The sequence below is a fragment of the Phodopus roborovskii genome, unplaced genomic scaffold, assembly GCF_943737965.1.
Source record: "Phodopus roborovskii unplaced genomic scaffold, PHOROB, whole genome shotgun sequence".
Classification (NCBI taxonomy): Eukaryota; Metazoa; Chordata; class Mammalia; order Rodentia; family Cricetidae; genus Phodopus; species Phodopus roborovskii.
Genome location: NW_026126433.1, coordinates 32,267,736 through 32,292,707, shown reverse-complemented (window position 1 = coordinate 32,292,707; position 24,972 = coordinate 32,267,736). Strand labels below are relative to the sequence as shown.

General features: G+C 35.5%; 1 protein-coding gene across 3 annotated transcripts in view; it reads left to right on the top strand.

The window, feature by feature from the left end:
* Positions 1-24,972, top strand: part of Rabgap1l (RAB GTPase activating protein 1 like) — a 569,277-nt gene that overhangs the window by 42,770 nt on the left and 501,535 nt on the right. Inside the window, exons 1-6 of one of the 3 annotated variants that reach the window (XM_051186071.1) lie at positions 8,447-8,535; positions 8,660-8,839; positions 10,333-10,525; positions 13,172-13,382; positions 15,659-15,833; positions 23,017-23,174. In XM_051186071.1, coding sequence (XP_051042028.1) covers positions 8,702-8,839; positions 10,333-10,525; positions 13,172-13,382; positions 15,659-15,833; positions 23,017-23,174 — 875 coding nt within the window. In that variant the 5' untranslated portion in view covers positions 8,447-8,535; positions 8,660-8,701. Of the gene's footprint in view, positions 1-8,446; positions 8,540-8,659; positions 8,840-10,332; positions 10,526-13,171; positions 13,383-15,658; positions 15,834-23,016; positions 23,175-24,972 lie in introns of those variants that run through there. The other 2 variants (XM_051186070.1, XM_051186069.1) reach the window with 2 other exon arrangements.

The following is a 24,972-nucleotide window of genomic DNA, read 5'->3' as shown; positions in this document are numbered from 1 at the left end:
CCCTGTTCCCCCCACCAACCCCCATCCCATCCCCTCCCCTTTCTGCTTTTCAGCCATCAATATATTTTTTATTTTTGAAACAGGGTCTCATGTAGCTCTGGCTGGCCTTGGACTCCTGCCTTCTGAGTGCTAACATTATAGTATATTTTTATAAAAACCATGTGGTTTGATTTGAGTGAAGCCTTATCCTCAGACAGAAAGGTTTGGTATTACTGAACAAATAAAACTAGACGTCCACTAGAGTAAAATGAATTAATAAAGTTATTTCGATCCCCTGTCAGAGTCAGAGATATACTTGGATGTAAGTTGGTACAGCTCTTGCTTGGGAACTTCTAAACCAGTGTATGGATTATTTAATAAATGGGTCATGGTAGTTTTTTTTCTGGATTGACTCAGTCTTCAAAACACAAGGATTTTGGTTGGCAAATGTCCTATATTATTCATGTCCACTTACTTATAAATGAAGACTGTTTCCTTTTCCACACTTGTAAGGTGTATTCTGTAGACATTCTAATACTTATGCCTAATAGTTCTCCCAGTATACGATTTTGACTCATACTTATGGGTTTCTTTGTTGTTTGTTTCTATTTTCATTTAAGAGACACTTGAAAACGAATAGGTACAACACACAATTTAACAGCAGAAGAAGCTTAACCACGTTTGGCACAGAAGGAAATTAAGTTGTGTACACCACAATTTCATACTTTTGGCAGTGCTCAGTTATTTTGGGAAGAAAATAGACTTTGTTGAATGTTGCTACACTGTTTATAGTATATATGTGAAATTTTTAGCTCAAAGCATCCATGTGTGGTGTGAATTTGGGTATCATCATTGCTCATTGAACAAACATAGTGTTGAATTAAAGTAAAAATTGAAAGCTGTTTTACCTGGTAGAATTGGTAGAATTGCTATTGGTGTATGGAGGGTGAGGTGGTGTAGATCTGTCTTTATATGAGTCAGAGTAGTCAAAAATATTTATTGAGTTCCTTTAGGATTAGAATAGTGGAGAATGGGAGGGAAACACTCTTATGCATGCATGCACATTCATGTATATTGTCACACACCCACACACCAGATTGTTTGCAGCACTTTATTTTTGTGTATCTTTAAGATGTCTAGAAAATGTTTAAGTCTAAATTATAATACCTTGTATTTTTAAAGACATACACTAAAGAGACATGAAAACCCTTTGGTAAACTTTATATTCTGATTTTTGTAACATTATGAAATCCCTTTTAAAGTAGATTTTTTTTTATTATGTGCTGCTTTCTTGGATATGCATGTTGAAATTGGATGTATTCATCTTGAGTTTACAAAACTGTGAGCTCCATATTATTTAAAAGACCTTCAGTAACTTCCCAGCTGGTCTCGGTTCAAAATAGATTGACATAAATAAAGAGAAAGTTAATATTTTTGTTCAAGAAACTGCTGTGAAATAGTAGTCAGTAAATTATATTTGAGAAGGCCTATTGGAATGTGAGTCAGAAACTAACTGGATATTACATAGAATGAGAATGGTAAGAATAATGTAGTTTAGAAATAATTTAATTCAGGGCCTGGAGAGATGACTCAGTGGTTAAGAGCACTGGCTGTACTTCCAGAGAACCTGGGTTCAGTGCCCCACATCCACATGGGAGCTCACAACTGTCCGTAGCTCCAGTTTTGGGGGATCTGTATTTTTACACTGAAACAATAAAATAAAATAAATAATTAAAAAAGAAATATTTAATTCAACTTTCTGCCTGGTTCTGGAATCTATCCTTCTATATACAAAACAATTCATTTATCCATTAAAGAAATATTTATTGAGCCCATGTTGCTTTTAGTGTTTGTGCTAAAGATGTTTTGGTGAAAAGAATAAAAGTAGACACAGTCCCTGCCCTATTGTAGATAGTTGAGTGGTCTGTCTTATAGTTTAGTGCTCAGTGAGAATTAGCAATTTATTTATTTAGATATTTGAAAATTTCTTCCCAGTCCTGTGAGATGGCTTAGCAGGTAAAGGTACTCGCCACCCATCCTGATCTCAGGACCCACATGTTGGAGAGAACCAATTTCTATAACTTGTCCTCTGATTTCTATATGTGCATGGTGACATGCATGCACACAGACATACACACACACTTCTGTACCATACATAAATAATGTAATAGTTTTCATACTTATGTATACACCATACATAAATAATGTAATAGTTAAATTATTTTTTCTGTTGGTGTTTTTAAAGTTTCTATAAATAGAGTCTGTACATGTATTTTTCATATTATACATGTGTTATTTTTAGAAAGCAATGTTGTGCACTCACTCTGTCTCTGTCTCTCTCTGTCTCTGTCTCCTGTGTGTTCATGTGTGCACATGTGTTTGTAGTTTGAGGCCAGAGATCAGTGTTGTGCATCTTCCTCAATCACTTTCTACCTAATTAAAAAATTTATATATTTTTGTTTTTTTTGGGGGGGTTGTTTGTTTGTCTTTCAGGCTAGGATCTCTCTCTGTGTAGCTTTATAGACCAGGCTGGCTGCCTACCTCTACCTCTCTAGTGCTGGGATTAAAGGCGTTGCAGCACCACCACCCAGCTATTTTTGTTTTTTCTTTTTCGGGACAGTGTTTTCTCTGGGTAGCTCTAGCTGTCCTGAACTCCTGGAACTTACTCTGTAGACTAGACTGGACTTGAATTCAGAGATCTTCTTTTCTCTGCTTTCTGAATCCTAGGATTAAAGATGTTTGCCACCATGCTTATCTTCACCTAATTTTTTTTTGAGACATTGAACCTCATTGAACCTGGAGCTCATTGATTTGTCTAGACTGGCTGGTCCCATGAGCTCCAAGGATCCCCCTCTGCCTCCAGTGTTTGAAGTGCATGGCATGGTGTCTGGCTCTTTTCTCTGGGTTGTGGAGATCACGTTTAGATCTTGCTGCTTGTGGGACAAGCATTTTACTGACTGTACCATCTCCTCAAAAAGAGTTGTCTTGTGAATTTCATATTCTAATTGCTGTGTGTAAGGAAGATATTTGCTTTTGTATGTGAGTCTTGAATTTTGCAGTCTTTCTGTATTTGCTCATTAGTTCTACAAGGAGGTTTGTTTGTTTGCCTTTTCTTCCTTCCTCCCTTCCTCCCTTCCTCCCTCTCTCACTCCCTCCCCCTCCTTCCTTCCCTCCCTCTTTCCCTGCCTTCCTCCCATTAGTATAATGGTATGATACCAGGTCAGGTCTCTACCAAACTTGTTTTTGGTTTTTCCAGACAGGGTTTCTCTGTACTGCTTTGGAGCCCTTCCTGGAACTCGCTCTGTAGACCAGGCTGGACTTGTACTCAGAAATCTGCCTGCCTCTGCCTCCTGAGTGCTGGTACTAAAGGTGTGAGCCACCAATGCCCGGCCTCTACCAAACTTTTAAGAGATAATATTAATTCTGTGTGATCTCTTCTATGGTGTTAAAGTTCTCATTTTTCTTTATTGATGCTTGAATGTAGGATTTCTTCAACCCTGTTCTTCATTCCTGGTGTTATTCTTCTACATGGTTGACTTGATTGTTTATGCTTCCCACTATAATCATCAGCATTGCCATCTTCTTATAATAATACTACTAATAAAAAATAACTATTGTTAATTATTATTTAACTTTCTTTAATTATTTCCTTGGACAGTGTGGAAGTCAGAGCACAACAGGCAGGAATTGAGCCCCCCTTCCACTTTGTGTGTTTTGGATCAAACTGGTTGTCAGGCTCTGCAGCAGTTGTCATTTCCTGCTGAATCATCTTGCTAGTCTCTACTGTGCTTTTTATTTGATTCTTTGAGTTTTCCACTTCTAACATTTCTTTATATATATATATTTTTATATCTCAATTTCTTGGTTGAATTTTTTCGATGATACTTTACTGTTTCTTGTTTTGTCTATATAGCTTGTATTTTTATCTATTTGGTTCAGTCTCCCCCACCCTCCATGTTGCTTATCTTCCAGGGCCTGAATTTTATTCATCTGTTTGCTTATGTCACTGATCATTTTTACTGGTAAATTTCTGACCTCTTCACTCAGCCTTTTACACATTTTAGTGTCTTTGAATGCAGTAGCTCAATTATTTTAGAGCTTTTTTTTTTTTCTTTCGTATGTCCATTGTGTGATTTGCATATATGCAAGCTTCAGTATCTCTTTTGGCTTTATTTGGGAACTTTCTTACTGAGAGGGTAACTCTTGAGGCCTTGTTCTTTAGTACCACTTAGGGAGAAGGAAACAAACAATTATAACAACAATAGTGTCAAACCATACAAGATACAGAAATATACTTAATGTCCATTAAAGCCACTTATACATCATTAGTGACCACAACCCCATGGAATACTGTAGAATAATGTTCTAGTTTCTTTTTCTTTTCCCCCCTGTTGCTGTGATTAAATACATTCTGACAAAAAGCAAGTTAGGGGAGGGAAGAGTTTATTTGGCTTATATTTCTAGGTCATAGCCAGTCATTGAGGGAAGTCAAGGCAGGAACTCAAGTAAGAAATTGAAAAAGAAATCTGCTTGTTGGCTTACTGATAGATTGATTCATACTTAGCTAGCTTCCTTATACAGCCCAGGATCTTCTTCACAGGTATAGTACTGCCCACAGTGGGCTGGACTCTCCTTCATCAAGTAACAATGAAGAGAGCCCCTCACATACATGCCTACAGGCCAGTTGGTTCTGTGTAACTCCCCAATCAGTGGCTCTTTTCAAATGATTATAGGCTGTGCCAAATTTACAATTAAAACTAACTAGGAAAAATGTTTTCTGATGTTAAACATTATTTAAGATCGTGTAAGAAGGAAATGAATGAGATGAAGAAAGGAGGAAGGGAAAGAAAAATGGAGAAGTAAAGTTAAAAAAATTAGACAGGGCTTGGAGAAGGATGTTTTAGAGTGGAAAAGAGCAAGAGGTTAGAAAAGATGAAAATTAAAAAAAAAAAGGTTTTTAAATAATAAGAATGTTTAGAACAAATAGATAAATGTAAGAAGGGGAATAAAAATAAAAAAGACGTTTATTGTTTGTTTTGGAAAAACAACAGTAGCAATTACTAAAAATGTAGTAGAGAGAAAAATAGACATGATGGTTGGGGGAAAGCAAAGCAAAAGGATGGCCCAATAATGAAGAATATGTAAATAAAGTATTTTTAAAACTATAAGGAAGCAAAATTACTGTTAAGAATCTAGTAAAAAGGAAAAGGGGAAACACCGGGGTTTGGGGGTGGGAGTGGGGGTGGGGTTGGGGACAAGAAAGGGAAGATGAGGTGGTGAGCAGCTTCCTGTGGGTTGGTGGCTATATGTGCTTGGGTCACTGAGGAGCATCTGTTGAGTTTGTGGGCGCCTGTATTTCCTTTGTTTATGCTGGTTTTGACTTTTTGGAGGATTTTCCTGTTTCCCAGTTTTCCTTTCAGGGAACTATGTTCATTTTGACTTCTTTTCTGTGTGCATCTGCCTGTTTTTCCTGAACTTTTCAGGTGTTCTATGGTTTCCTTTGTGAGTTTCTGACACCCTTCTCTTTCTCTGTTTGGGATAGTGGTTTTTTTTTTTTTTTTTTTTTTTTTTTTTACTATGATCCTTCTCTTTTATTTGGTCACATGGAGGTAGCTTCTGGTCTGACATTTGGCACAGGTTGGGAGATACCTTCTTACAGCTTATGCAGTTTCTTGCAGAGACAAATGGCTCACATGAAGATGATTAGTTCACATTCACAGAAGTCTAATGATACCAACAAGAGGCAGCTGTGAAATTGTTCAGGCTTGTAGTGTGTGCTACAGTTTATTTTACACACTTATACATTTCTCTTGAAATAGTATTGTGTATGGTCTTTTTAATGTTTGTGTGCCTGTCTTATGTTAAAAGTTTAACATTTTATATAGTAAATGATAAAAAACAGACTATCATCCATTTATCCATTATATATTCATGATAGGCTTTTTTTTTTAACTGTTAACTGCTTAAAATTATCACAAAACAGCTTAAGATTGTGATATATTGGGAGAAAGTTTATTTTCACAGACTTAGAGACCAGTACATAGCTACTATGAAGAATCTGGAGACCCTGAAATATAGCAATGTAAAAAAAACCTCACTTTTAAAATTAGCATTTATAGTAGTATGTTTCCTTATGGCATTTCATACACTCCATCACATTTTGTAGTACTTATAACAGGGTGTGATCTTGATTTTTTTTCTAGATCATATCTCAAATGAAAATGTTATCTTTAGGCAGACAATAATGGTTTTACTAATGAATATAGTTTCTGGTTCATAGTAGGGACTCATGGAGTATGTGCTGAATGCATGAATGAAAATGAATACTAGAAGGTGTCATAGTCCTGGGATCCCAGTCTGCAACATGGGGAAGAATATTCTTTGATTAGGGTATTCTAATGAGAGAGTGTATTGCGCTTAGTATGGCATGGCAAATAGGCTGGGTCCCATTTGAATTATAGCAAAAATGATTTTAGTCTCAAGTTTTTAGTTGAATCTGATTTTTATGTAGCCTCGTATATATACTGTTTCTTCTGCTGGAAGTATTTCCCTAGAAGTAGATAGAAGAAGGATTTATTTCGGAGGGACTGACCATAACCTGCTGATGTGGAGTGAGATAGTAAGGATGACATCTAGTTTCCTATGGTTAAGTTGGCAGAAAGTGGCTTAGTTACTAAAAAAGAAATATGGATGAGGAACAGTTATGGAAAGTTTATTAGAAATTCTGTTTGGTGTACTGGAGAGATGGCTTAGTGGTTGAGAGCACTGCTCTTCCAGAGGTCCTGAGTTCAATTCCAGAAATTACATGGCAGCTCACAACTATCTGTAACTCCAGTCCCAGAGTCTCTGACACCCTCACACAGATACACTTGCAGGCAAAATATTTTGGTCACATTTGGCTTAAAACACTGATAAAAGTTCTTTGGAAACAAGGGATTTGGATTCCAAGTCAGGAAATTAGAAGAAATGTTTGTGTTGGGATAGAAATCCAGGAGACTGTGAGTATAGAGACACATAGGAGCTCTTCATTCATCACAGTGAGATGGTACCTATAATAAGTGTGGCAAGGGAAAATAACTTCCAACAGTTAGAAATCAGATAGTAGAAAAATGTAACAGGCTTGGAGAAAGATTGACTGAAGAATGATAGTTGGATTGTATGATGCTTTGGTAAGTAAGGAAGCAAAGTGCAGCTTAAAAGAGGAAAAGACATGACTTGCTAACTCATGCTAACTCAGAACATATAAAGTGGTAAAATAACTACAAGATAAAAGAAGGGGTTTGCAAAGAAACGTGGTTTACTTACAGGTAGCTGAGGAATATAATCTTTTTTGTTTGGATATTTTTGGGAATGTTTATTTCTTTTGAAAAAGGTGAAAAGTAAAATTTAAATGTGCAATTTGAATTTGGCTTTTTCTTTCTTTTTCCCAAGATTAATGGTTTTAGTGCCACCTAATGGCAAAGTGGAACATTGCAGTATTTGAAAGACCAAAAATCTGGTGATTTTTGGTTATGGACTATCCATGGATTGCAGGGTCTGTGTTCTTCAGGTCATCGGGTTAGCCTACCAATTCTGCCCTTATCACATTACCCATTTATTCACAGTGCATGCCGTTTAATTTAAGGTGCTGTTTTTTTGTTTTGTTTTGTTTTTGTGTTTTAGGTTTTAGCTTATGTATTTACCTCTAGGAGTTCTCTTTTCTACCAACTTATTTAAAGTTACTCTTATACTCTGAACCATTTCCTTTGCAATTTGCTGTTGTACTTTCTTTATGTCTTTTAGATTGAGAATGATCTTTCTCTCTTGACCTCTTCCTCTTTCCCTCTCTCCTCTCTCCTCTCTCTCTCTCTCTCTCTCTCTCTCTCTCTCTCTCTCTCTCTCTCTCTCTTCTTTCATCCTCCCTCCTCCTCCCATCTCTTTCTCTCCTCACCCCCTATACCTCCCACTCTCTGCCCCTTTTCCCTCCTTCTCTAGTATTTAAGCTTTGGATAAGCACCTACCTGCCCAGCTTTCTTCAGTCATATAACTCAGGATTAGGTTCAATGTCTATTATGTCAGTAATCTCCCAAATATTTCAAAGTATAGTACTTGGCCTTTAGGAGACAAGTTATTTGAAAGCATTTTGATTTGATAAAGTAATTAATTGAATGTCTACATCTGTATTTTATAAGACAGGGCTTTGATATGTTTGTCTTTTTTGCTGTGTTGAACTTCTGGGTTTAATGGCCTTTTCTATCTCAGACCTGGGTAGCTGAGACTTATAGGTATATACCAGTGTGTGTGTGTGTGTGTGTGTGTGTGTGTGTGTGTGTGTGTATGTGTATGTATGTATGTATGTGTGAATTTTTTTGTTATATGCTTACTTTCTTTATATGTTGAAACAAATGAATAAAACCTCCAGTATTTCTTAACAAAATAGTTAAACAGAAATAAATTTATTTTAAGGCTGGTTTGTGTTTTTTCAGTTAACAGTATCCTCTTTTAGTTTGAAAGTTGAGAGTGGAGAGAATGTATTTCCACCTTGTGGCCTAGTCTAAGAAGACAGCCCCCTAATTTGTAGGTAATCGGAATGCCAGGATTCTTTTTCATATGAACAATTTTATAAAGTTTTCTTAGTAAAAATTTAAACTAGTTTGTTTTTAATCAATTTTTACTTTTTTTTTTTTAATCCACTCTCTAGCTTTGCCAGGTGGATGTGGGAAGAGAAGTTTGTAGAACTGAAATGGAGGTCAGAGCTTCATTACAGAAGGTTAGTGGGTCATCTGATTCTGTGGCCACCGAGAACAGTGAAGAATTTGTTCTGGTTCCTCAGCACACAGATGATACTTCTACAAAGGATGATGGAAAGCCACGGCTGAAGGTATTATTTTTTCTTTTTCTAATATGGTACTATTTTTCATTAATTTGTTTTTCCTTTTTCGGAGTTCATATGAGGATGAAAACTGAAGGGTTCTTAAAGTATGGATCTGGATAATAAAAAACAGTGTCTGATTGATTCTTTTAGATGATTTTGATAATAATAAAAGTATTTAAGTCTAAGTCTTTATCTTACAAGGGCTAATTACTTAGTTTCGTTTTTAAGTTTTTATTTATTTTTTAAAATTCTCTCTTGGTTATTTACCTTCTGAAAGAAATTCCTGGAGGAAGAAATAGAAGAGAAATTAGAGAAAACCTACTGGTTAAATCTTACATAAATTTATTGGGTCAGTTTTGTTTGTCTTCTGAGTTTTAGTTAAAAGATTTTTCTGTTATGGATTTTATGCTTGAAATCACGTGGTGAGAATGTGGTTAATTGTTTAGCAGTTGACTGATTAGTTTAAAAGTATAAATCTTATTTTTTGGAAGTTGAATTTTCATTTGGATAGTTTCCTTCTCTCTCTCTCTCTGCCTCTTAAATTTTTGGTTGCCTTTTGTAAGTCAAAGAATAGAAAGCAAGCAAACCCAGGCATATGTGCATGGGAATTGAACCATTCTTTGTAAGCAGGAATGGAAATAATCAAGTGCTATTTTATTAATGACTGTTCTTAAGTATGGCATCAGAATGTATCAGTGAGTCAGAAATACATTGTAAAAGAGATTATTAAATATTTACACATGTCTAATAAATAGTTCTATTCAGATAATCTCAGCGCCTTATTTTTTTGACAACTGTATTTGCATTATTGTGCTTAAAATATTAGGCTTGTACCTCATCTTCTTTTCAAAAAAATATATAACTAGGAAAACTAGCAACACTCTGGTAGATAATGAAGAATTTATAAAGAAATTAAGAATGTTTATAGAATGATACTAAGAAACATGATTGTTTAAAAGATACTTAGAATGTACCATATTTTAAACATTAATTTTCCTCTTAAAATACATAAACTTAAGAAGGGCTGATTTTGAGTGAGTGAGTGAGTGTGTGTGTGTGTGTGTGTGTGTGTGTGTGTGTGTGTGTGTGTGTGTGTGTGTGTGTGTGTGTAATGTGATACAGTATATTGTGTGGAGGTCCAAGGACAATTTTCTCCAGTTGGTTCTCTCCTTTGACCACAAGGGATCTGGACTGTAGGTAGCCATCTCACTGGTCTTAATCAGTAGGACCTTGTATCAAATGTAGTTTGAAAGTACCTGCAATGCTTTATGAAGAATCCTTTTGTGGTACTAATAAGCCCCCTTTCATTCAGCTGATTTTATCATTCAGGATTTCAGTGTGTTATGGATATGTGAAATTAGGTATCACTGGGTATATCCTCAGTATTTACTGAGAATTTTTGAATTTTTAGATCTTAGTTTCCCAAAATACAGTGTTTTTAATGAATTAAGTCCCATAATTAAAAGTACTGAAAAAGACTTGTCTTGTTCTGCCTATAGATAGCTTCCAATGGTGATGAACAGTTGGAAAAAGCCATGGAAGAGATTTTGAGAGATTCTGAGAAAGGGCAAAGCAGCCTACCTATTGACTGTCAGGGTTCCAGTGAAATTTCAGACTACTCGTTTGGAGATGTTCCAGCCAGCCAAACAAATAAGCCATCTCTTCAGCTAATTTTGGATCCATCTAATACTGGTAATGTTGCAGATACTTATGATACAAAGAAATGGAATAAAGAGACAAAACAGAAAAAATTTAGTTTAACTTTGTCTTTAATATTGGCAAAAAGATTTGTAACTGTTTATATGCACTTGTGTCAGTACATGCCACATATGCCTGTGCACCACAAATGTCAGAGAGCGTTGGCAAGGAATTTTTAATTTTGTGTTTGTGACAGCCTTTTTCTTTGTGGCCGCAGCTGTCCTGGAATTTGCTCTTAGACCAGGTTGGTGTTGAACTCACAGAGATCTGCCTGCCTCTACCTTCTGGGCTCTGGGATTAAAGGCATATGCCACCACTTCCTGGTTAATCACTGAGATTCTTGAATATGGACATTTATACATTTAGCCTCTTGACAGTTACCCCTCTTTCTTCCCCACATTAATTCTCTTGTATTCCTGGAATTTACTTAACAAAGTGTTAGACATTTCCATACTATCTCCAGCTTGAGTAGAGTCTTTCTTGGGTCCTTTCAGTTCCTTCACATGCCATTTTTTTTTTTTTTAAGCTGAAAGAATTTCTTGCAACAGCTTTTCTTCTGTAGAAAAAACCAAAACAAAACAACTCATGCTTAATAACTTTACAGGGAATATTTTATTTTTTTAGATCCCATTTTCCTTAAATTCAGATTATTTTATTCCTTTTATTTTTCTACTTACTTTGTTAAAAAATTAAAATCCTTATTCACATAAAATAATGTATAATTATTTAAGTCTTGCTTATTAATTTTGTTGTCTATAATCTGTAGATCCATTTATCCATAGTTTTGTGTTTAGAATCTACAGTTATGAATATGAAATGCACAGATTTGAAGAATATATTCTTTTTTGATATAATTTTATACATTTAAATTTGAAACCAGCTTGTTTTACATATCAGTCCCAGTTCCCACACCCTTCTGTCCTCCCGTTTCCCCCACCAATCCTCATCCCATCCTTTTTCTGCTTCCCAGGGAGGGTGAAGCCTTCATGGGAGATTTCCAAAGTCTGCCATATCATTTGGAGCAGGGCCTGGGCCCTTCCCCCATGTATCCAGGCTGAGGGAGTATTCCTCTATGTGGAGTGGGCTCCCAACGTCCATTCATCCACTACCAGAGGCCTAGTCCTCCCAGCTGACACCACATTCAGGGAATCTGGGTTGGTCCTATGCTGGTTTCCCAGCTATCAGACTGGGGTCCATGAGCTCCCCCTTGTTCAGGTCAGCTGTTTCTGTGGGTTACTCCAGCCTTGTCTTGACCCATTTGCTCATCACTCCTCTCTCTCTACAACTGGATTCTAATAGTCTGGCTCAGTGTTTAGCTGTGGGTGTTTGCTTCTGCTTCCATCAGCTACTAGATGAAGGCTCTAGGATGGCATTTAAGGTAGTCATCAATCTCATTTTCAAGGAAGGGCATTTAAGGTAGCCTCTTCACCATTGCTTAGATTGTTAGTTGGGTTCATCCTTGTAGATCTCTGGACATTTCCCTAGTGCCGGATTTCTCTTAAAGCCTATAATGGTTCCCACTTATCCCTTTTCTTGCTCTCCTCTATTCTTCTGACTCAATCTTCCTGCTCCCTCATGCCTATCTCTCCCCTCCTTTTCCCTCAAACTCTCTCTCCCCTCCTCCCATGCTCCCAATTTGCTTGGGAGATCTTGTCCATTTCCCCTTCTCCAGGGAACCATGTATGTTTCTCTTAGGGTCCTTCTTGTTTCCTAGCTATTCTGGCAGTGTGGATTGTAGGCTGGTAATCCTTTGCTCTATGTCTAAAAACCATATATGAATGAGTACATGCCATGTTTGTCTTTTTGTGACTGGATTAACTCACTCAGGATGGTTTATTCTAAGAATTCCATCCATTTGCCTGCTAATTTCAAGATTCCATTTTTTTTTTCTGCTGAGTAGTATTCCATTGTGTAAATGTACCACATTTTCTCCATCCATTCTTCAGTTGAGGGGCATTTAGGTTGCTTCCAGGTTCTGGATATTACAAATAATGCTGCTGTGAACACAGTTGAACAGATGTCCTTGTTATATGAATATGAAATACATAGATTTGAAGTATATTTATATTCTTACAAAAGAAATTCCCTCCTCATTTTGAGAAATCTAGCTGCCAAAATGTCAGTAAGCTCCCCATGTATGATGTTTGCTAGTTACTGACACATGATTTTACTACAGAATCTTGTTTATTGCTTCATATGTCTAAGGTGACAGAAATGCATAACAGCATATGTGCATGTAATAATACTAAAATAATTTAAATAAGTACAGTTTAAATAAATAAACTTAATGGCTTAAAATATCTATAGTTTTAAAAATGAATTTTATTATCTTTTTTACATGCAGGTAGATACTCTCTAACAATAATGAGTTTTAAAAAAAAAATGTGTGTAGGAAAAAATGTGTGTAGAATTTTATATATATACCCAACCTTGCTATTCATTATATAGAAAGGAAAATTGGGTGAAGCAATTATCAAAATTGATTGGAAGAAAAGCAACTTTATTAGAATACTTAATAAATAATTCACATAAGCTAGTGAGTCAGTGATAAGGTAAAAGAAATGAATTTTTTTTTTTTTTTTTTTTTTTTTTTTGTGAAATGTGTACTAGTGAGTTGATTGTTTTCATTTTGTTTTTCAGAAATTTCCAAACCCAGACCTTCTTCTCCAAGTGGACTTCCTGAAGAAGATAGTGTTCTGTTTAACAAATTGTCTTATTTAGGGTGTATGAAGGTCTCTTCCCCACGTAGTGAAGTGGAGGCCTTACGGGCAATGGCAACCATGAGAGCTTCCAGTCAGTGCCCCTTTGCTGTTACACTATATGTGCCCAATGTTCCAGAAGGTTCTGTGAGGTAAGCTTTATTTTTCTTTTTCTTAAGGTATGGTTAAGTATTCTGAGTGGGGGTGAGTATGTTATATCATGAATCTGATATAGGATTGAACTGTGAGTTTACTTACACTTTCTAGACTTAGAATGCAAATTAAAAAGTACATTTGTGCTTAGAATGTGTTCTTGCTTGCAGAAGGTATTTTCAAATTATTAATCTAGTAAGTTAAGTACTAAATACTTACTAATAACATTGAAACTTTACAATTTTTCAAAGATTTATTTATTTTTATTTTATGTGTATTAGTGTTTTGGCTGCATGTTTGTCTGTGAGAGAGTGCCAGATCCCTTGGAACTGGTGTTACAGACAGTTGTGAGCTGCCATGCTGGTGCTGGGAATTGAACCTGGGTCCTTTGGAAGAGCAGCCAGTGCTCTTAACTACTGAGTCATCTGCCTAGCCCCTAAATTTACAAAGTTTCAATAAAAATGCCTTTAGTGTCTTAGGAAAACATTGTATTAATGTAGTCTTTATGTAGAATGTGTGTGGGGATGTGAAGTTGTGTATGGAGGCAGAGGACAGCCACTGGTGGTATTCCGTAGATGTTGCCCACCTTTTAAAAATTTAAAGTAAAAAATTTTGAGCCAAAGTCTAGAATTTGCCAAGTTTGACAGGCTGGCTTCCTGGTCAGCCTGTGGGAGCTTCAGGAGCTAGCTGTCTACTCCCTGGCACTGGCATTCCAAGCACAGGCTTCTGCACTCAGCACTCAGATTCTTTTCTTTCCTGTGGGTCCCAAAGGTCTAGCTCACATCCTCTTACTTGTAGAGCAAGCACTTTTCTTTGTTTCCCAAGCTTCAAAATGAGGGGCAGTGACAGGCAGAAACCTGGGGTTCCTGTTTGTTTGCCAGTCTAGCCACAGGGCCTATTGAGAGATTGTGTATCAAAAAACAAAAAACAAGATGAGCAAGAACACATACTTACAAAACAGAGGACCTGAGTTTGGGGCACTACCACTAAAGTTAAAAAAAAAAAATCTTGGTGTGGCTACATGCTTGTAACCCCAATTTTGAGGGACAAGATTGATGAGGCTTGCTGGCTGTCACTGTAGCTGGGAAAGATCAAAACAACAAGAAAACAAGATGGAATGCTCTTAAAGATTGATAACTGAGGTTGACCTTTGACCTCCTCAAGTATTGTATTCCCGTTTACACCTGCACACAGAAACATCTACAAATACAAACCCTCTATGACAAATGCATACAAACACACAGAGAAAACAAAAGGAATAAAAAAAGAAATAGACTTTCTAGGAATGATCTGTGCAATTCCTTCTCTTTCTTTCTCTTCCCCCCCATTTACATATCTTTATTTCTAGAGATCTGAAAAATGCTTCTTTAAATTTTTTTTTTTTTTTTTTTTTTTTTTTTGTGCTGGGCAGTGGTGGCACATGCCTTTAATCCCAGCACTGGGGAGGCGGAGGCAGGTGGATCTTTGTTAGTTTGAGGCCAGCCTGGTCTACAGAGTGAGTTCCAGGACAGCCAGAGCTATACAGTAAAACCCTGTCTTGAAAAACAAAACAACAAAAATCTTTGCTGCATCCATGGTGGTGGTGAACATCCCGGCAGGCAGAGGCAGAGGCAGGTGTATCTCTGAGTTCAAGTCCAGCCTGGTCTACACAGTGAGTTTTAGGACAGCCCTAGCTATGTAATAGAGAGAGAGAGACCTTATCTGTAAAAACAAAAAACCAAAACCAAAAAACAAACCAAAACAAACAAATAATAATAATAATAAAAAAACCCCAAAAATTCCTTGACAATTTGATGCCTATATGTTTCGGACATTTCACCCATCCTTCATTATTCTTTCCTAGCTTTCTCCTTTCTTCTCCTGAAACCTTTTTTTTCTTCAATCCTTCTACTTTGATGCCTTCTCCCACTTTTACTGGCACTGCTTTTGACAGAACAACATAAAAACTGTTGGAATGAGTGATACACACACACACACACGATATAAAATAGATATATGATATATAGTTATAGTTTTATATATATATATGTATATATATACACATATATATAACAATAACATTGGAAAGTATACGAGTTGACTCATAGGAAACAAGAATGAAGACTTTGTTACAATGAAGTGATTTTGTGTGTGTTTGTATGTATAAGCTTTTCAGTAACATGAAAATAATTCATTTGTATTAATAACCATTTTGTGATTTTAAGATAGTCATGTCATATTGGTATGATTAATCTTTGATAGTTGATATTTTAATCTCATTTTTTTATTATTGCAGGATTATAGACCAGTCAAGCAATGTGGAGATAGCATCTTTCCCAATTTATAAGGTGCTGTTCTGTGCACGTGGGCATGATGGGACAACAGAGAGCAATTGCTTTGCATTTACAGAGAGTTCTCATGGTTCAGAAGAATTTCAGATACATGTTTTCTTCTGTGAAATTAAAGAGGCAGTAAGTATGATCCAATGTAGAAACTTTATACAGAGTTGAATTAGGATTTATTTTTAAACTTTAATGTATTAGTTTAGCACTTGAAGCCATTTCAAAGGCTTTGAAAAGTAGGTTTGTGTGGGCTAGTTTTCAGATATGCTTGCTTTTGAAAATTTAAATTGTAAACAGAAAATACTAAAAGCAACACCATTCTAGTCTTTATTTACCATGCACCATGAATACATAATTTTAATTATAGATGCTATTATGACCACCACCCAAGAATTCATAGAAGTGTAGATCTTTGTGAGTTTAATACAAAATGTGATTGGGATGCTATTTCTTATTCCATATGGTAATTATTTTGCTTTATACTAAAAGATGTGAAAACACATAATTTATATTGTAACTATACAAATTTTCTGTGAGAATTTGTGCCTTAATCAAACTTCAAGTTGTTAGTATTGCTTTTTCAGGTAAAGCCTTCATCCAAAGTTTAAGTCTGTAATGTGTACTCACTTCTTTCTGAAAAGCTGTGATTGGCAAGAGTGGGTCCAAGTGTGCTGATAGTGTAACTGACATTTAGTAAAGATGAATATAAGTATGTTGAAAGAATACATGAATTTTTGTAAATGAGAGGACTATTTGTGATCTTTACACACTCCACTGCAGAGGTGGGGAAACAGATTGGTAGAGTCCTGGCATTTCATGTTGACAGCTGTCACTTAATACATCTGTATGGTTACGTGATCACTGGAGCTGAACCGCACGGGGATGAACTCTGAAGAATTGAAGAACCTGCTGCTTGAGGGATGGAAACACTGCCCTAAAAAGAAACCGAGAGGAAACCTTGCTGCAAGCATTTCTTTAATTGATGGTATGAACTCTTTGGGGACTATAGCATCTATTTATTTATGAATGTAGGAGGTACTCTTTATTTAAAAGCTTTTAATAGTGGGTGGTCAATGGGAAAAAAGTGGGAAATTGTTGACTTAATAATTTTGAAGATACTATATTACATTTCTAGGCAGTATATTGCTGGTTGTGAGAAAGTGATTTTCATCTATTAATTTTTTAAAACCACATTTTTGAAAGTGTTTTGTTGCAGATGATAAAAATATATTGTTTGCAAAAGGAGATATAGGACTATGGTCATTAAACCCTATTGGGATAGAACATTTCTAAATGTTGAGTAATCTAGTGTATATAAAGAGCTTATGTCAGACATTGTATGAAGCATTTTCTTGATTGATGCTGATATCATCCCATGGTATGGGTAGTATTTTTGTAGACAACTGATCTTATATTTCCCTGGAACAACCTTAATTTATGCCCATTGTCCAGGTATACTACTCATGCCCTTACATTTACTTTAAAAAAATGTTCTGGTTTAGATGATAATTTGTGTGGTTACCTTTTGCTTGACCCAAGACAAAGTGAATGGATAAAAGAGATGAGCTTCAAACTGAAGCCTTTAGCTCAAAAGAACTATATATATTTTCAGCAACAACTTTCTTGTTTAAATATTGTGGATAAGGGTGTTTGCTGCCAACTGTGACAGCTTTAGTTTGATCTCTGGCACCTATAAGGTGATCCCATCCTCTTCCTTCTATCCACATGTGCACCACCCATACGCACCCCCCCACACAGTAACAAGAGATAAAATTTAAAAAATTGAAAAAAATAAACGTAATTTTTTTGTTTTTCATTGTGTTTTGAAAGTGGATTTACCAGCTACATAGCTTGCATTTCAGTTATATTTGTGATTTACTCATCTTTATAGAATCTGCCAACATCTTCCTCACTTCATCCTAAAAATATTATAATCATACTTTGAGTTAATCTGAAATCTTTGAGTTACATTTATTGGTCATCCAGTTATCTATTTTCCAGGAGTTCCCTGTTTTGTAGTAAAGGAACAAATACTATTTGAGTTCTTTTTTGGTGGGCACAACAAGTAGTTTAGAGATTAAAGGACAGAGAGTCTTATCATTTATGTGTGATGTGCAACAATGCTATTAATTAATTTCTTTTCCCTTTCTTTCTCCCTAAGGTCCCTGGGTGATACCCGAAGGTTTTTCTACTTAAGGGAAGAAGATGCTTCCTAAACAATAACAGCATGGATGCTACCAGCTGTTCCCATGATACTCTTATTTCACCACAAATCTCTTCAAGCAGCAGATACCAATGTTGGAGAAAGGGAGCACAGAGAGGGTGATGGCTCTCTTGGACATTGTGATATCAGGATACATTTGACTTGTTGTCCTGGGTAGTCTTCTGTCAGACCCTATTGGATTGGATCTTTATAAACATATGGCAAAATAATTGGACAGTCCAACCAGATGTATCTTAATGTCTGTGATCGTTGTACAGGGAAAATGATGCAAGATTTCTGCTGAGGTATTGAAGACAAATTAAAATGTCAAAAGCAGTGAAAAAAAGATAAGTAGGTACCCGTGCCTCTTGTGTCTTTGTGGATGTGGTACACAAAGCTTTAAAAGAATACTTTATAAGGGCTTAGTTAACACTAAGATACACCCTCTGACCATTTGTGTGTGAGTTTGATATATGCACCTGTAAGTATTCATTTGTGTGTATATATGAAGGTGTGATACACCTAAGGTCTCAGTTTCCCTACTTCTAGGATCTTACAAGTATCTATGCCCAGCTGGATGGTAACTTTTTTCTAAACTCTTCATTTTGGCCATTTTCAATGATAATGCTTTCAAGCAAGTTGTCTCCCCCCCCCCCCCTTTTTTTTAAACATAGGGTCTCACTGGATAGCCTTGCTGGCCTGGAACTCACTATACAGCCCATAGAGATCTGCCTTCCTCTACCTCCCAAGTACCAGGATTGAAAGTGCATGTTACCATATCTGGTAATATGCTTATCTCATATTTTTACATTATTTCTTGAATGAGAATTTCTTTTTCTTTATATCTGTCTATCCTTCCTTCTTTTCTTCCTCTCTCCCTCCTCTTCCCTGCCTTCCTCCCTTTGTCCGTCCCTCCCTCCCTCCTTCTCTCTTGCTCTCTCTCTCTCCCCAGGTTTTCTTTGTGTAACTTTGGTTGTCCTAGAACTCACTCTGTAGACTAAGCTGACCTTGAACTCCTAGAGATCCACCCACCTCTGCCTTCCAAGTGCTGGGATTAAAGACATGCACCACCACCATCCAGCACTTTTTCTTTCTTTCTTTTTTTCTTTCTCATGTTTGAGACAGGGTTTCTTTGTGTATCCTTGGCTGTCCTGGAACTAACTATGTGTAACAGGCTGGCCTCAAACTCATAAAGACCCGCCTGCCTCTATGCCTTGAGGGCTGGGATTAAAGGCATGTGCCACCATTGCCAGACTCCAATGAACATTTCTTGATATTATTTCTAAAGAATAGGTTGTTACTTTATATTTGAAAAAGCAACTGTATTTAAGTAAGTACCTTTTTTAATTAATGGCATTATTTGGATTTTAACTGTGTAATATTTACCAATTTGGAAAATACTGAAATAAAGAAAATAAAGTTACCAAAACTCTGTAGTAGTTAAGATTATAGTGTATCTCTCTATAGTGTACCCTCTATCCCCACTGGCAGCAGTCAGATGCCCAGTTTTGTGTCTGATGTTTTCTGTAGGTACTTTCTATGGAAACAGTTATACTGTATTGTTTGTCAATAAATCTTTGCCTTCCACAGAAAAGTGCCCATTTTTAGATCATTTTTGTGTTATATGCTTTAATAATGTACTGCATATTGAAGTGTTTGCCATGGTATGTATTTTTAACTTACTTTGTGTAATTGGTTATATAGTGCTCTGACACTGATGTTGATAATCACTGCTTCTTAACTTTACCTTATTAATCCTTACATCACTTTTGTTCTGTTCACTGACTCTAGAATTCACACATAATTTTAACCTTTTTGGCGGAAATAGCAATTTGTGAGACATGACATTTAAATTAGTGGGCTACATTATAGTTAAATTTGAAACGAGCTAACATTTCTGATTTTCACTTGCCTAATGATTCTTTATTGGCTAAACTAAACACATTTTATTTGTATTCATTTTAATAAAAGTTTTATGTTCTCCAATGTATTCATAGCACCTAGAATGTTACTTTGTGCACAGAAAATGCTTAAACATTTGTTTAATGAGTATATTTATTGTTTTAATTGCAAAAGACTTGAGGTCTGCACTTATTAATACCACTTTGTTACTGATTTTATTATTTTCACTTGTTTATATAGGATCATCAGTGAGTAATTAAAATATTGCGTAGTTATGAATGTGTGTTATACATATGGTTCTACTGTTTATATTAACTATATATGATTGCAGGGTATTTCTATAGAGCTGTTAGTGTTAAAATGTTAAGTAGTTGATTTAAGAATTGATTTGATAGTGGAGAAGTAGTTTAGGGTAATTGAATAATTGGTGAAAGTGTGACTAAGAGTTTGAAGACAACTTGTTTTAAAATGTAGGATGAATATATGAAAAAGTTAATTCCAGGATGTATGAATTCAACAAAAACAGAAAAATGAGGTAGCATATTCCATTTTGGGGGAGTTTCAAAACAGGTTTCTCTGTGCTTTGTAGAACAGGATGGCCTCGAACTCATAGAGATCTCTTGCTTCAGGCTCCTGAGTGCTGGGATTAAAGGTGTGTGCTATTGCTGTTTGGCCCAAATTTTATTTTTTTTAAGTGCTGAGGCCAACCGTAGCACCTTGTTTATGCTGAAGGCACCACTGAGCTACAATTACAGCTCAACAGTTTCTTCTATTGAAAGGAATATTTTTGCTTTAAGAAAATTAATAAAGGTATTTCCTAGATTAATATGTTCATTGAAAATTTGGCTTTCAAATTGAGAAATTTGTTAATAGTTTTCAGTAAAAATCTTACTTACATTTCCTTGTGTGAGATATTGAAAATAGGACCCTTGTTTAACTCCTTTCATCCCACCATATTTTTATTGTTCAAAGTATGTGTTGATGAACTGAAAAATTTGAAGTTTTTAGTGTTTCTAATGCATGGTTTGGGATGTTAGTTCTGACACTTATTGGAGACTCAGGAATGAGAAAAGCTTTTGGAAAGTGTTGTATTTGTAGTTCTTTGCCATTTTGGGAAAATTTATGAGTCATAAACAAGAATGACAATACAGGTATAATTTCATTGTTACTAGAGCACAGATTCGAACATTTTCATGAAAATCTTTTATATTTGAAAACACTGAGTAAAAACCTGAAAGCTTTTCAAATCATGTTACCATAAAACACTGTATGCTGAAAGGGGGTAGCTTCAATGGTGTAGCTCAGTGTCTAGCTTGTTGAAGCAGAGGGCGTTCTACAGAGGAACTGAGGATTTTAGCTAAAACCTTGTTTGTGAATATTCATTGGGAAGATGTAGATACCACCCTCATTTTTCCCTTTCATTGCAATATTTTGTAGCTAAGAGACACTTCCAAATGAATATAGCTTCTTTTGTGAATTTTAATTAGTTCAGCTTATCTTTTTTTTTTTTTTTTTTTTTTGACATAGGTTTCTGTAGCCATACCTAGCCTTGTACTGGTGACAGTCCTTCTGTTTCAGCCTTTCTAATGCTGGGAGTACAGGTGTGAGCAACTGTACCTGGCTTTAAAGAAATACTAATTTAAGCTGGGTGGTGGTGGCACACACCTTTTATATCTGATTGTATGTGCACCATATGCATGCAGGAACCTGAAGATGTCAGAAGAGGCCTTGGATCCTCTGGAACTGGGATTATAGACAGATTTAGATGTAAGATACCATGCGGGTGCTGGGAATGAAACATGAGTCCTCTGCATGAACAACAAGTACTCTTAACTGCTGAACAATACTGGATTTTTATTTTAAACGTTCCTTTTAAATTACTTTTTAAATATCAGAGTTCAAAGAAACAAAACAAGAATATTTGAAAGACATCTATTATAATTATTTCTTAGTGAGTGTAGTCTTGCTCAATATGAGTACACTTAGGCGTATTTATGCAATCTAGGTACATACATAGGCATTAATTCATTGAGCCTGAATCTTTTTTGTTTTTTGTTTTTGTTTTTTGCTACTCTGTGAGAGCAAGTCATTGGTAAGAGAGAACAGAACAAAACAATGCAACTTCCTTTATAAGTTCTCAAATCAGAACTCTAGACTCTGCCCACTTTATTGGTTTGTAGAATACATTGCAAATACCCATTGGCTTGTTTTGTAAGGCTATTCAAACTATCAAGTGGAGTAGTATGTATAAGCCGAGTTGGTCAACTAAATTGCTGTACCTGAAGCTCATATATAAGAGATTTGTATTAATTGATGAGAGCAAATAGTATCTGTTTTCCCGGACAGAACAATCTTTCATGTATCTGTCACCCAAAAGACTCTTGCTATTCATATTGGGAAGAAGTTGCTTTGAGAGTAAAATAATAGAATAAAATAATATGATATATCGCCCCCCCAAACCAATGGTATGTATAGTATCGTTAAGCAGTTTCTTTGAAGGGAATGTTGTATTGTCTTAATTAGATATCATCTGGGAAAAAGTTTTCAAAGAAAATATTCCCTAATAATGAAATGCTCTTAGGTTCTCAAGGTATTTTTTCCCCCTGATTATGTGTTTTGTGCATGTTGTTAGTGAGAGGTTCTGAATCACAGTTAACAGTGCTAATTCACTGTCATTCTTGAGTGGATCTGGACCTAAACCTGGACCTGCTGCTGGTCTTCATTCTCAGATTCCTAGCTGTAGCTCTTTAATACTAGTTCCCTTCTGATCTCTAGGGTTTATATTGATAGTGTTCACTGTGAATCTTAATTGTGTAGGTGTAAAAATAACCCATCATACTTGAACTTAAGTTTCAGAAATGATGCATTACTGTTGACTTCATATACTTAAACTTTCTATGGAATTAGTATGCTTTACGAGGGATGCTTTAGCAATATTTTTTTTTCTTGGATTTCATACTAATGATGGTCTTCCTGTATAATAATGTAAAATTTGGCTGATTTGCATTTACTATATATGATTATTTACTTACCAATTTTAATGCACAATTGATGAAAATGTTATTTTATCCTATCCAAATGGTTGATAGATGCTTACACTATATTTACTTTCTCTACTTAAGAAAATGGTGGGTATGGAAAGCTATAGACTTCAAGACGGTTCATTTAGTGCTTTGGTTTAATTACATTTCCATTTTCACTTTTTAGGTAAGCAGAATTTTATATAGTTTCTGTACTGCATTCAAACGTTCTTCCAGACATGCGTCTGATATTAAAGATTCAATCATCCCGACCCCGGACAGTGATGTGTTTACCTTTAGTGTCTCCTTGGAGGTAAAAGAAGATGATGGAAAAGGAAACTTTAGGTGAGAAATTTTACCTGAAAAGAAAGTTAGCATTGTGCCTGAAATATAGCATTTGCTAGCATGCTTTCTAGGCACTAGATTGTGTTTGTATAAAGCTTTAGATAGATCAAGAAATATTTGGCTGGCTGATTATATTTCACTATTCTCACACTTCTTAGATAGGCAAACAATTTTCATAATGATTAAAACAACCTGAAGTTCTAGTACATTAAAATCATAAAAACAGGGCACAGACTATACTTTTGTCAGCTATGGAGAATGACTTTTGTTGAAAGTATTAATTTTTTCTTTATTTATTTAGATTTTTTGAGATGAGGTCTCATTTCTGCATAGGCTGGGCTTGAAATCTGTGAGCTGAAGCTAGTCTTGACCCCCTGACTTTTCTGCATTTATCCCCTGAGTGCTGGAACTATAAATGTGTCACTCTCCACCCTCAGCTAGTTAATTTTCTCCTTTGTTGTATTTGTAGGCAAAAATTACAATTATTTATATACAGTTTTTCTCCTTCAAAATAATTTTTCATTAAATGATTTTTAAAATTAATTTTTTAAAAAGATGTATTTATTTTATGTTAATGATTATTTTGCCTGTGTGTATGTTTATAAAATGTATGTGCCTGGTGTCAGGTGCCTGCAGAGGTCAGAAGAGGGCATTGGATCCTGTTGGACTAGAATTATAGATGGTTGTGAATTGCCATGTCAGAATTGGAACCAGGTCCTCTACAAGAGCCACAAGTGCTCTTAACTACTTGTCTAACCCTCTATCCCTTTATTGAAATATTCTTCACCAAAATTATTTTTTAGTGGTTGGTGTTAGCATATTATATGGTTTAACCGTCATTTAACCACTTTTTTGTATTATACATTATAATGTTTTCTTTTTTTCTGTTCAAAGGTGAGCACTTAATATGAAGTGGCTGCCCTATGTAATAATCACCTATATATCTTAACAGTCTTTAATTTTTAGTTTTTACTTTTTGAGACAGAGTCTCACTACTTCAACTCGAACTCATAGAGATCGGCTTGCTTCTGCCTCTCAAGTGCTGGGGTTAAAGATGTGCACTACCACATTTGCCCATTAGTGTCTTTAATTAAATAGTAATTGCTAGATAGTTATTTGTATTTTTATCAATAAAAAAATGAATGTCAGGTTGACTAAATAGCTGGAAGTATTTTTATTTTTCTGACAAGACAGGCTTTATTTTAATTTGTTCATTATGAGAATATCTATCTTTTATTAATTTGTTATACATAATCTGTTCCTTTTTGGCCATCTTTGTATTTAACTTGGATATGTAAAAGTAGCCTTACATTCTTGGTGTTTAAAAGAGTAAGGTGTTCCTTAGTTTTTTTCTTGGTTTAATTATGGTACAGGTACTCATGACCACCTAGCAGCTGAACCAGATGTGACAGCCTTTAACAATTAAATTAGCAGTATTTGAAAACTTGTAATTTAAAAGCTAGATTTGAAATTATACCATATTGTCATAGTTTTAGATACTTCATTTAACCTTGATTGAGAGATAAAAATATAAGCCTTTTTTAGTCCATGTTCAAAATTTCTAGAAGTTTTATATAGCTGCCAATAAAATTTACTGTTTTCTGCCTGTTGTGAGGTGAGATTTAGTATGACTTAAGAATATAGTATTCTTGCTGGGTGATGGTGGTGCACACCTGTAATCCCAACATTTATGAGGCAGAGGCAGGCAGATATCTTGAGGTCAAGGCCAACTTGATTTTCAACATCGACATTTAGGACAGCCATTGGAACACAGAGAAACCTTGTCTGGAGCTATAAA